Genomic DNA, 13,414 nt, shown 5'->3' with positions numbered 1-13,414 from the left:
CCACTTGCTCTTAAGGGCTTTTTAAATTTGATTTTAATTAGAGATCAATAGCTACATTTTGTAATTTTGAGAAGGAAAAACTTAAACATTGCTTTCCCACACAGGATGGCTCAACAGCAGGCCTTGAGATTCCGAGGCCCGGCTCCCCCACCAAATGCAGTGATGAGAGGCCCACCACCTCTTATGCGGCCTCCTCCACCTTTTGGTATGATGCGAGGCCCTCCACCACCACCTCGGCCCCCTTTTGGACGTCCTCCTTTTGATCCTAATATGCCGCCAATGCCTCCTCCAGGAGGGATTCCTCCACCTATGGGCCCTCCGCACCTCCAGGTAATGAACATAGAGATTGTTTTTTGTCAGTGTCAGTATCAATATTATGTATGAGTTTTGCTTAAAAACTAGTTCTTCATTTCACTGTTTTTACGAAAATGGGAGCTGAAGAGAACATTCAAATGTTAACACGTTTAACAAAAAACGTGTTTCCAAAAGCATTGGAAACATAATTAGTATAGAAATTCAGAATGGGAATTTAGATGGTGATAAAAAACCATACATATAAAACTAGGATTCAGCAAGGTATTTCTGACATGCCTTTATCTCTTGAGAATTTAATAATCTGTCTTTATGGGTTATGAAATTTGAAGTCTTAATATATAGAGTGGGTGAAATTTATTTTCAGTTGTACATGTTGCCAATAAATGTAAATACATGTGTATGTGTTTCTGAGCAATTCTCCCCAGAAGTGATGCTTAGGATAGACTCTAGAAAGTGACAACAAAGACATTAAGTTTAGTACTTGGATTTTCTCTCCCTGAGGGGGAAAAAAGGGTTATCTTAAAACTAAAATTAAATAAAATTAAAATTAAATAATTCCACTAGAAATGGAATTATTGTGGGATTTCTTTAAATAAATACTTTTCTGGTATTTTATTTATTTATTATTTAAAAGATTTTATTTATTTGACAGACAGAGATCACAAGTAGGCAGAGAGGCGAGCAGAGAGAGAGGAGGAAGCAGGGTTCCCACTGAGCAGAGAGCCGATGCAGGACTTGATTCCAGGACCCTGAAATCATGACCTGAGCTGAAGGCAGAGACTTAACCCACTGAGCCACCCAGGCGCCCCTATTTATTTATTTTTTAAAAGATTTTATTTATTTATTTGACAGACAGAGATCATAAGCAGGCAGAGAGGCAGGCAGAGAGAGAGGAAGGGAAGCAGGCTCCCTGCTGAGCAGAGAGCCCGTTGTGGGGCTCCATCCCAGGACCCTGGGATCATGACCTGAGCTGAAAGCAGAGGCTTTAACCCACTGAGCCACTCAGGCACCCCGCTTTTCTGGTGTTTTTCTGAGGCATAGTATTTCTTTCTGGTTTATGTAGACCCAGTTATTGTCTGAAATGGTGTCATGAGGGTATCAACTCTCAAATGTCTACTTTTGAGATGTTTTCGTTTGAGTATGTATCTGTTTTCATGTTTATCCAGCCTGCACATCTCTGAAACCAAATAAATACGGTGCTGTCATCTGCCCTTCATTAGCTTAGATAATCAAGATTGAACTTAACTAAAAATAGAAAAGGGTAATGAGGTAGTATTTAAGTGATGTTAACTCAGTTTAGATCGGGTTATATTTATGGAAGAGACACAGAGTTTTAATATTTTGCTTAATGATTTTCTTAAAAAGATTTTATTTTTTTGATGGAAAAAATTAAAAAAAAGATTTTATTTATTTGAGAGAGAGAGAATGAGAGAGAGAGAGAGAGAGAACATGAGTGGAGAGAGGTCAGTGGGAGAAGCAGACTCCCTGCAGAGCAGGGAGCCCAATGTGGGACTTGATCCCGGCACTCCAGGATTGCAACCAGAGCTGAAGGCAGTTGCTTAACCAACTGAGCCACTCAGGAGCCCCAGGCTTAATGATTAGTTGTCTTCCAAGTAATGGGTAGTTTCTCCCCTCCCTCCCAACAAAGTGTCAGGTGGTTTTATTATTTCCTTGACGATTAGAGTAAGAAATAGGTTTTTGACCTATTGTCTCTGGTATAACTTGTAATAATAGGTAGATTTATTCTGATTTGTGCTTTAAGAGTTAAATCTACTTGTAGAATATTATAAAATGTAATGGACTGATGTGACCCTCTAATGGAAATAAATCAGATGGTGTAATGTGATACTTTCTAATGTTTTGATGCTTTTCTTGGTCTTGATGGATAAGTGTGTGGTTTTACTTTAAGTCCAAATGATTTCCAGCTAATGGTGCATGAGACATATTTGGGGTAGTTATTTCATAGAACAAGGGTTTTTCTGCAGTTGCTGGAAAGACTAAACTGGATCCAGAAAAACCTAGTATATGGGAAAGAAGACAGTTTTAGGAAAAGGAAATGCAGTTTCATATTAGCATAGTATCCCTTCCCTTATATAGATTAAAGTGTTTTGGATAATTGAATTTTTAAGTAACTTACAGATTTTAGAGAAACTTTTTAATTCATGTTCAGAATCTGTTTTTAAAATGTCAGGGCACATTTCAGCTTTAGTAAGTAAGATACAGCAGTTTCACTTAAATTATTTGGTTTGGGGTCTTGTTTCAGCAATGTTTGAAGAATGTTAGTAAGGGAATTATCAGAGATAGGATTAGAGCAGTAATGGCTCCAGGAAATTTGTTTAAAAATTGTAATGTATACCATTTAAATTCTTTCCACTAAAGTAAAATGGACAACTATTTTACTATGTCCTTTAACTTCTTGATGTTTGTGTGTTTGAGCTGCATTATTAGTATTACTTGAAAAAGAATGGAAATGGTGAATATTTTCTTACCTTATAGTTCTTAATAGGAAAAGAGAATAAAGGGTTAGGTATAACCAGTCTTTCTTTTTCAGTAATTGATACGTTGTTTGTAAAATAATGTTTCTTTTACGGTTGGATCCTGTCCTGTCGTAGATGAGGTATGAAGGCATTGTTGTGCTTGGTGTTCAGCAAGATATATAATAAATAATTAGTTTTTTCTTCTGAAAGTAATCCAGTACCCAATGTATGAAACAGTGCTGTTAAAGAAAAAAGCAAGATTGATTCATCCATGATGCCATAACAGGGAGGACCCCTTTTAGTGTTTTGATCTATTCCTTTCTAGTCTGTTTTAGTAGTCATTTTTGTTAAAGAGAAACTTGGCTTATTCAACGTAGATGAATGTATTTGAATGGGCTCTAAAACCAGTTGTTCGTACAGTACTTTAAGGGAGAAAAAAGATTAATGCAAGTGACCCTTATTGTTCTTATTAATTGACAGAGACCACCTTTTATGCCTCCACCCATGGGAACCATGCCTCCTCCTCCAGGTATGATGTTTCCACCAGGAATGCCTCCTGTGACTGCTCCTGGTACTCCAGCACTGCCTCCTACTGAAGAGATATGGGTTGAAAATAAAACTCCAGATGGGAAGGTAAATTATAAAATGTATTTAGGTTGTTACCTCATTGCTGACAATAGAGTAAAAGTTAAAAGTTTTGGCAAATGGAGATAAGTGACAGTATCCTTGCCAATGAAGAGGAGTCTCAGACAGGCACCAGATAGGGTAGAACTCCACGAAAGGCTCGCTGGATTGGATTTCTGCATAGACATAAGGTTGCCTGGAGTGCTTACCTGTTTACCTGTGATTCCAGAAGCTTGTATTTTAAATGGTGTCATAAGGTTTGGTGTTCGCTAGGAGGACTCAAAGAATTCAGCATATAGTAGTACTCAGAGCTAAGACTAATTACAGTGAAAGGATCCAAAGCAAAACCAGCAAAGAAAAAGTGGTGTATGGGGCAAAGACTGGAGAAAACCAAGCATAAGTTTCCAGGAGTCCCCTCAGGGAAATCACACTGAGCATGTTTAATTCTTCCAGCATGGAATTTTGAGAATACATGTGAAGTGTTGTCTGCCAGGGAAGCTTGCCTGAGCCAAGGAGTTGAGGGATTCCAGGAAATGGTGGGAGCCCTTTTAAAATTCAGGTGTCCACATGCCAGTCACGGGCCAACTTTGCAAGCAGGGCTTTCTAAGGAGAGCAATCTGAGGCTAAGTTAACTTTGTGCATAAGATATAACCTTTGTTTTCCTTTTTATGTTAAAAGTACAGTGCTCTCAGTATAGAAAATTAGGGGAAGGGGAGAAAGGAGGGAAAAACTACCTCTAGTATCAATATACCAACAACCAGTTTCCATGTACTTTTCTAAGTTTTGTTTTTTGTTACCGTTTTTTAAAAATACCTTCTAAGACAGGATATAATTGCGTTAGTATTTTTTTAATGATAGTTGACAGATTCTGGGATACCAATGATTTTGCTTCCTCTGCAGGTTTATTATTATAATGCTCGGACACGTGAATCTGCATGGACCAAACCAGATGGAGTTAAGGTTATTCAGCAGTCAGAACTGACACCTATGCTTGCAGCCCAGGCTCAGGTTCAGGCCCAAGCCCAGGCCCAGGCCCAGGCCCAGGCGCAGGCTCAGGCGCAGGCACAAGCACAAGCTCAAGCGCAGGCCCAGGCCCAGGCCCAGGCCCAGGCCCAGGCGCAGGCCCAGGCTCAGGCACAAGCACAGGCTCAGGCGCAGGCCCAGGCGCAGGCCCAGGTGCAGGCGCAAGTACAAGCACAAGCAGTAGGAGCTTCCACCCCTACAACCAGTAGCCCAGCACCTGCAGTGTCCACTTCAACATCATCATCCACCCCATCCTCTACCACTTCTACCACAACAACTGCCTCTTCGGTTTCGCAGACAGTATCAAGTGAGTACCAGCCAGCATGTATTTTCATTTAGGGGCTAGAGAAATGGACAAGTAGGGACTGCATTGCCAAATGATCCTAGTGTTTGAGGTGTTATCCTTGATGTTATTTAAATTCATTTTTGACACCAAGACTTCTGGGTTAAAAAAAGAACAGGAATTTTAATTAGTAGAAGAAATTATTTGTCCTCTTGGCGTTCATGAAGCTAAACCGCAAAGTGTAGAGGTAGCTGTTCATCTTGGCCAGCAGTAATGCTGGGTGCTGTGGGATTTGTAAAATAAGTGTAAGTCGTTGTTCCTGCCTTATAGAACTTCCAGTTTTTCTCATTGAGGCAAGAATAATGTATGTGCAGTAATTCGGAAAGCAGTGTGCCCAATTATACAGTGAAAATAGAAGATGTAGGAATTTGAGAAAAGGGAGAGGAGTAAATGGGTGAACAGGCTTTGTGGGTATTGAGATTAATCATGAAGGATGTGTGGTAGGATTTGAGTAAGTTTCAAAGTAAAGAGATCTTTCAGATATGGGGAACAACATAAACAAAAGTCAGGAGATGAGGATAAATGCAATTTATGGGATTGTTAAGGAAGTCTTCTGAGGTGGGGTGGTTGATAATGGTTGACATACTTATTCAGAGTGAGACCAGGTTACAGAGAGTTTTAAGAACCAATGAAATGGGTGAGGCAGGTTAGGTTCCAGGGGTCCAGTATCAGTGTAGTGTTCTGGAACATTTTTCTGGTGTTCTTTTTTTTGGGTGGGGGGTTAGTTATTGAAATCAGGGAAAGTTATTAGGAACTTTTTAGTAATCTTATTTAGAGGTAGGTTGGTCCTAGAATGGGATATAGGGAGATGAATGAGGAGCAGAGATAGAAGTAGTCAGAGTCGTAAGAGAATTTTCATGTATAACGTCACAGAGGCCCTGGGGTTAGACCTTTCCTAAAAAGGTGAGAGGGGATTAATCATAGATTATGGGAATGAGGAGAGAATTACTAATTTGCTTAAAAGATTGCCATTAATATTAACACGAGTTCTGGGAGGTTTTTGGTTTTATATTTATGGTACTACTTAATCTTTAAGGTGAGCCCCAAAATATTTAAATAATGATTTTATTGATTAGCTTATTTGTTTTGATACGGGTATGAAGATACCTAGTTAACCCTATAGGTGATTAGAAGTTGGATTGTTTTGCTACCTGGATAATAGAATTAAAAAAGTCCCTTAGCTTCAGGGACTTGGGAATTTTTAATGTCTTTTATCTTATTAAAAATATGTGAGAGATTAATCATAGTAGATTCAAATTGGATTGATAACCAGAAGTAACTGAAGAAGTAAGGTACACCTAATACAGAGACCGTTTTTGTTTGTTTGTTTGTTTGTCTTTTTCAGAGACAGTTTTTTTAACAACTGTACTTGATACACTATAGACAGGTTGGAGGAAAATGCACTTAGTAGGAAGATGTAAGTAATGCTTTACATCTTCATTAGCTAAGGTGAATTCTGATATGGAAGTATTACTGACAGTTACTAGCTGGCTGAAGGGCTTTCCCTTCTCACAGGCTAGTGTTTCTAAAAACTTGTGTGGTAAGGCAGGAAACTACCAGTTTTTATGGGGTACCTCTTGTGGTAATGACAGAAGGAGATTAACAAAAGCGTTGCAGTTCTGTGTGGAGGCTGTTTGCTTCTGCTTTCCTTCTCTTCCTTCTTAGGAAGGAGAAGTAGTTGTATTTTGTTTTAAAGAAAGTGGTGGCAGAATACTTTAACTATCCTGTATGTATTCCATTTCTGTATCAGAGTGGTCTGTCCGTAGGCCCATAGCTATCTTGGTGCTATGAACTATTCTATTCAGAACTCCGGTTTGCTATTTTTCCACTGCTCTTCACTGATTGGGAGGCCCTTATTCTAAGAACAGAATACCAGAAACATGTTCTTTTTACTGTCCTTAAACATCACTTTTGATGTTCTTTCTGAGTATTCCTGATGTCTGTTTTTATTTCACTTGGTTCAGTATCCTGAAGTGTTGTCATACTACAGTCTTAGTATTTCTCCATCTGTTGTAATTGCTTGTCTTTTTTAATTAAGATCTGAGGCTGGATTAGGAGTATATTTGAGGCCTAGCCTTTCACTCGATATTTCAGCAAAAGGTGTTAGTAGGAGTTAGTGACCATTAAGTTCTAGCTCCCATTCTCCCAGTTTCCCATTGAATTCTTTCATTGCCTTTATGTCTTTTCTCTCATGACTCATGGCCACTAATCAGATTTAGAAAATCCTGTGTCAGCAGGAGGAGTGGGTTGAGTGAATAACTTTGCCATCTCCGTTGGTGTTCCTTTCTACTTGAAATTTGATGCTTTGTAACTCCTGTTCTTTTCCCGAGTATAGTACTTGTTGTCATACTTCTGATCATATCTAAATATTATTACCATAACATTTTAAAAAATTTGTTGTATGAACTGCGGTATAGTCCTATGGTAAATGGAAATACAAATTAAGAAATTTATATTTTAGCCCCAGTTGAGCATAAACTCATTTTATCCTGTGCAAGTTTGTGAAAAATGCTGATGAAATCCTCCTCAGGGACGTTGGGAAGAATAACTAGACATATTTTCAGCCATTACAGTATATTACAGATGCTAAGTGGTATATTTATGGGACTGGGAAAATGTTGCATGTAATTTGTATTTTTCACACTGTTATAAAATTATATTAATATGATACTGTACCCTAAGGCTAGGTCTATGCTAGACCAACAATTCATTCCTGGGCCCCTGAAGATACTTGTTTGGCCCTGCTGTCTATTTAGCCAAGGTGAGTCCCGCATTAACAAGTATGAAATTGCTCACATCTTCCCAGCCTAAGTGAGTTTTTCATTATTAGGAGCTGAAAAACGATACAAATTTTGTCAGGTGGATTATTGGGTGGCTTGTATTCAACAGCGTGCTTTCCCTTAGAATAAAATTGGCATGAAGATTGGGGATGCACTGTTTTATTTCATTTAATTTGATAAATTCATTCTTAGTCCAGTACAGGTAATTGAAGTTTTTCTTTACATCAAGAAAAAATGAAGTATTTGTTACCAGTGAGTTACCAAAATGAATTTTGTTTTGGAACTAAATGGGTTATAAGTAAATAACAAAAATGTTTTATAATACTTGAGAACTGAAACTTTTTAAAAAGTAAAAAATACAAAGTTTATTTTTTTGGGTCTCAATTTGATTTTAAATGTGGTAACTAGAGATGAAGTGTTTTATTTTTGGTACTTAAAATAATGTATTAGAATCAGATTATCCCGAATTTCATATTCTCCTGGTCTCTCACACTGGAAACATGAGTTTTTATTATTTTTTCTTTTTTTACCTTTTTATTTTGAAATAATCATAGAGAAACCCAACTTGTTTTTTCACTCCATTTGTTCATACTCAAGTCATCGGTTATTGCGTATCTTTTTCTCACTTCTCCCTTGCTTGGATGGTTCCAGATAGGTTGAAATTGATTTTTCCACCTCTGGTCTTCCTTTTCTTCCCATTCATCTGCCAGATTAATTCATCAAATGAACACTGCTTAATTCTCTTCCATACAGAAACCTTCATTTTGCATCCCCAGACCTGTTTTATGCTCACAAAATCACACGAATAACACATGAATGCATTCTTAAAAAAAAAATTTAGACTCTAATGAAGGCTATGTAGCAAAATGTGAAAGGCATACACAGATGTAATTAGTACATGCATTTTGGTGTGCATTCTGCTAGGTCAATTTTCTGTGTTTACCTTAGTTCTTCCCTTTCTCTACCCGGCAAAGTATAGACTCCCTAGTCTTCTGTCAGAGCCTTCTACTTTATGCCTCTGGCCTGCCTTTCCAGTCATAACTCCCTGGTTCTTTTGATATGCCTAGTGTTTTACTAGTTGACTGCCTGCTTTGTATTTTCTGAACAATTCCTTGTTGTTATCTCCTCTTTGCTTTTACTCACTTTTCCCACCACTTACTTATTTTCTCCTTCTATTTTGTCATTGTCCTTGTTGAAATCATAGTCTTTCAAGGCCTGTCATCAGTATACAATTTTCTTTACCCTCTCACGGTTAGAAATGGTCTTTGCGTCTTGATTCATATCCCTATACATTTATCCCATTTCACTTTGTATTTTAGTTGTTTTTTTGTATTTCATTTAACCAACTGTTTTCAAGCTTCTGAAAGACAGAGACCTTGTTAGAAGTTTCTTGCAGTGCATGGAATGGGCTCTTAAATACTTACTGAATGAGTGAATGATGAATGAATATGGCGACATGGTTTATGAAGGAGTGATACATATTTTTGTTTTATCTTTCATCAGCACCCACAACACAAGATCAGACCCCAAGTTCTGCTGTTTCAGTTGCCACGCCTACAGTTAGTGTTTCAACTCCTGCTCCTACAGCCACACCTGTGCAAACTGTTCCCCAGCCGCATCCCCAGACGTTACCTCCTGCTGTTCCTCATTCAGTACCTCAGCCAGCAGCAGCAATACCTGCCTTTCCACCAGTAATGGTACCTCCGTTTCGTGTTCCCCTTCCTGGCATGCCAATTCCACTTCCAGGTAAACCGATAGATTCTAATAGTCCTTTCCAGCTATGTTTTCATATTGTCAGTTAGTTTGTTCTCATGTGTCTGTTGCATTTGAAATTTGCCTTGAATCTGACCAGTTTGAAATGTTTCTGAAAGATTCATGGCTAACTGCAGTATTTTCTCTTCAGTTTTGGTAAATGTCCTTTTTTTGTTGTTGTTTACATGTCTTAAAATTAGAGCCACATTTGAAACTACACTCATTTTTGGATAATGGCCTCAGTGAATTAAAAATGATCATCTTTTCATGTAACTATGTTCAAATGCAATATCTTTAAAGGATTGAGTCTGTGAAGTTGAGAACTTATAAGTCATTAATAGCGAATACAAATTGAGTGATTTTATATATTGTGCCCTGTTCTAAGCACCTTACGTGTAATAACTCAGTTTAATTTTTGCAACCATTGTATGAGGCAGGTACACAGACAGGTTAAATTACTTACCCATGGTCACAAAGCTGATAAGTGATGGCGTTGGGATAGGAGCTGAGCATTCCAGACCCGAATACCATGCTCGTAGTTGCTATGCTATATTGGGAAGAAAATGCAGATCACCTGACTGTAAGAAATTCATCTAAAGCAAAACCAGAACTTTACCTTGGGAGGTGAAGTGAAATATAATCTGCACCATTTAAACACTTAAATAGTTACAGTGAGGTTGTGGCATAGAATCCTTCCTGTAGGGATTAAACAGTGGTAGTGTCAGGCATCCTAATTTGAATGCATTTGCTGTTGGCAAACACGTTTAACCCTTAATCCGTGGTCTGTTTTCCTAGTATTACAGTTTGAAGCTTTTATACCTTATATAGCTCAAGTTCACAGGGCTAGTTTGTAGTAAGGATGGATAGAACTAGGCCTTTTGTCCCCAGTTTCATATTCCTCCTGCTGTCTATTATTGCTGTTCTTGTACTCTTTTTTTTGTAAGAATAGTGTTGTAGTACAGCTGTTTCTTAGATTTGTATATATTTTAATTATCGCTATTCTTCTAATTGTTTTTGTCCTTGTGACCGCTTGGAAAAGAAGCATTCACTTAGGTATTGCACCTTAGCAAGAAAGAACTGAGATATTTTAAGAATTAGTAGGATTTTTTCCCTAAGGAAAACCTTTTGCACATTGTTGATGTAGTGTTAGATAATTAAATGCCCAATATGTGATTTTTAAGAAACTCAAATCATTTAAAAGTAGGAGGAAAATGAAAAATGTTTCCTCATACTAGGGATTATCCTTTTTCTAAATTAAATTTTAAGACAAGCTGCTGGATAATTGCCTCTAGATAGACTTTTGGTAGAAAACCAGGTGATACATGGAGACTAGGTTGACATTGGTTACAAGCTCTCACAGTCTTGCTCTGCTTTGGGGCCAAGGACAGTATCCAGACCATGTACTGAATTCTGAATCACCTGAAGGACCTAGGGTTATGAATTCTGTAGAGAAGATTGAGGTGTAGCATAGTAATGTTACCAAAGTATTTGAGAGATTTTGCAAAAGGACTTTTGTTTTGCTTTGGAGGTTCTTAATAGGGACTGGTAGGTGAAAGGTGCAGAGTAACAAAGTTCATTTCTATAGACTGCTGAATTTTGTCACAAAAAAATCCCTTCACTTATTGCTCTGTTTTGATATGGTCTTTTCTGACCCTCACCCCATCTATACATTTTTTTTTTTAAAGATTTTATTTATTTATTTGACAGAGAGAAATCACAAGTAGATGGAGAGGCAGGCAGAGAGAGAGAGGGAAGCAGGCTCCCTGCTGAGCAGAGAGCCCGATGCGGGACTCGATCCCAGGACCCTGAGCCGAAGGCAGCGGCTTAACCCACTGAGCCACCCAGGCGCCCATCTATACATTTTAAAACAGGTGGTGGTGACCATTTTACTAAGCGAGGTGGTACCTATGAAGTTTAGCAATAAAAGGCATTTAATAAATGACAGTCACTAATGTCATCTTGTAGGTCATTTGGAAGAGAGCTTGAGTTAGGTAATCTATAAAATTTTGTTCAGGATGCCAAGATTCCTTAAAGAGAGAGTTAATGTTTTATAGAAAATAATAATAATATTTGTTTATATGGTAAGGCATCTTTGATATTACAAATTCATTTTCTCATTTTCCCTTTTAATTCAGTTTTCCAAGGTGCTTTAGTGGGGTGGGGGGGTAGAAGTGATGACTTGTTTTTCTCCTCCCCAGATCTTTTATGTACAGTGGGGTTGATCTCTTTTTGTTTCTTTTTATCAGTTTGGCAGTAAGGTAAACAGGAAAGATTTGGTTGTGATTTATCCTGGAGTTTTAAGTTCTCTCTGTAAGAGCAGTGTATGGCTCTAATGAGGATGATTAAAGAAGGGATAATCAAATAAGATGAGTGAAAGTGGAAAAGTTATAGGTACAATATAGATATTAGAGTTGGAATTGGGAATAGTAAAATGGATTGGAATTATAGGATTTCTAAGACTATAAAATCTTTGAATTTTAAGAAACTTGTTGGCATCAGAATTATTAAGAATGCTAAATGGAATTTTCTAATTACCTAGTAGAACACAATTTGAGAATAAAGTTATAGGAAAATTGAACAGATGCTCCCTTTAGATTTTTTTAAATTTTAAATGTATTTATTTGAGAGAGAGTACCAGAGCCAGCAAGAGCAGAGGGAAGGGCAGAGGGAGAGGCAGATAGAAAATCCTCAAGCAGACTCCCTGCTGAGTATGGTGCCCCACACTTGGGTTGATCTCAAGACCCAGTGATAATGACCTGAGCCAAAATTGAGAGTTGGTTGCTTAACCGGCTGAGGCACCCAGGTGCCCCAGATGCTCCCTTTAAATAGAAGATTAAAAATTTAGATGTGTGGCGGTTTTGTGAGTCTTATGTATGTAATCAGCCTCAAAGAAGACCTTACATTTATCTTTTTAGCATGAGAAGAAACACGTATGGGCTTTGAGTATGGTCTCTTTGTTGTCAGTCAGTAGGAGCTCTGTGTTGGCCCAGTTCATATTTAACAATGGTACTTGGGCCTAAACATGAATAGATTTGATTTTCTTCTGTTTAAGTTGAATAGTTAAAATTACTTTTGGGGGGAGTGGTTTTGGAGAACATTGAGAAAAAAGTTCATGTATTCTAAGAATTGAATTTCTAGGGCTAACTTCCTAGGTTCAGTCGTCCTGCAGATGGCAGTATTTATACTAGTTTAAACCTCATGGTGCGGTGTAACTTCTTTAACCAAATGAATTTTTCCATTGCTTTCTTTTAACATTAGGGAAAACAGAAGCATACATATGACTTAACTCAGCATGCTTTATTGATTCAGTGCTTTTGTTTTAGTTCCAGAGGTAATAGAAAGGTTAGCTTTAATATTCTTTACTTAAAATAGTAAATAAGAAATAAAAGGCATTTTTTCAAAAATTGGCCGTATTTTTGTGTGTGTGTGCGTGAACTTAGGTACATTATTTACAAAGCCAGGGGTTTAATTTCCGTTTTTAACTCCAAGAGAAATTTTTTATCCTCTACTTCAGTGGGGAATATGAATATGATTTTAAATTTTCATTGTTACCCAGCTAGGTTTAGTTTTTTTCAGCCAAAACAGAAATTAAAACTTAATTCCCCAACCCCTTTTCTTCCTGCCTTCAGCCTTCAGCCCTATCCTTTAAAAATTTTTTTCCAATTCACACTTAATTTTGGATTTCTTCAATTAATCAGTCTTAGTTTTCCAGCTTTTCCTTTCATTCCCTTTTTATCACCATTGTAATGCATCATGATGAGTCTTCATTCTTCTAAGAACTGTACGTAATTTCCATTCTTTGATACAAGTGCTGCTTCTTTAGTTGGCTTAAATAATAGAGGTTTCTGAGCAATCAGCCCATGTAGTCATTGGTGCTACTACAGGGGCTGTATTTTTCTTCGTATGTTAGCCTGCTTCCACACTGTTTTAAGCCTGTGACATTCCTTAGAGCAGGTCCTAAACATGGATATTTTGTCATTAGTTGAGTGCTACCCTTCTTTTCATCTCTGCCCTTTTATTTAAAATATTATTTGCATTGGAATATTTGAATCCATCCCATACCTTACTTTCTTCCTTTCTCTCGTACCCCTCTTTGTCCT

The 13,414-nt window shown here is 37.7% G+C and overlaps 1 protein-coding gene across 5 annotated transcripts in view; it reads left to right on the top strand.

Annotated features, from left to right (window-relative positions):
- TCERG1 (transcription elongation regulator 1) overlaps positions 1–13,414 on the top strand; it is a 63,531-nt gene that overhangs the window by 6,419 nt on the left and 43,698 nt on the right. For all 5 annotated transcript variants that reach the window (XR_006380954.1, XM_044225038.1, XM_044225028.1 and 2 more), the window contains exons 2-5: positions 105–330; positions 3,273–3,425; positions 4,317–4,746; positions 9,066–9,308. Coding sequence is in view for 4 of the 5 variants with exons in the window: in XM_044225038.1 (XP_044080973.1) it covers positions 105–330; positions 3,273–3,425; positions 4,317–4,746; positions 9,066–9,308 (1,052 nt within the window). In the remaining variant the exon portion in view is untranslated. The remainder of the gene's footprint in view (positions 1–104; positions 331–3,272; positions 3,426–4,316; positions 4,747–9,065; positions 9,309–13,414) is intronic.

Source organism: Neovison vison, chromosome 1 (assembly GCF_020171115.1).
Source record: "Neovison vison isolate M4711 chromosome 1, ASM_NN_V1, whole genome shotgun sequence".
NCBI classification, from domain to species: domain Eukaryota; kingdom Metazoa; phylum Chordata; class Mammalia; order Carnivora; family Mustelidae; genus Neogale; species Neogale vison.
Note: the sequence above shows the minus strand (reverse complement) of the source record. Positions and strands in the feature narration are given on the sequence as shown.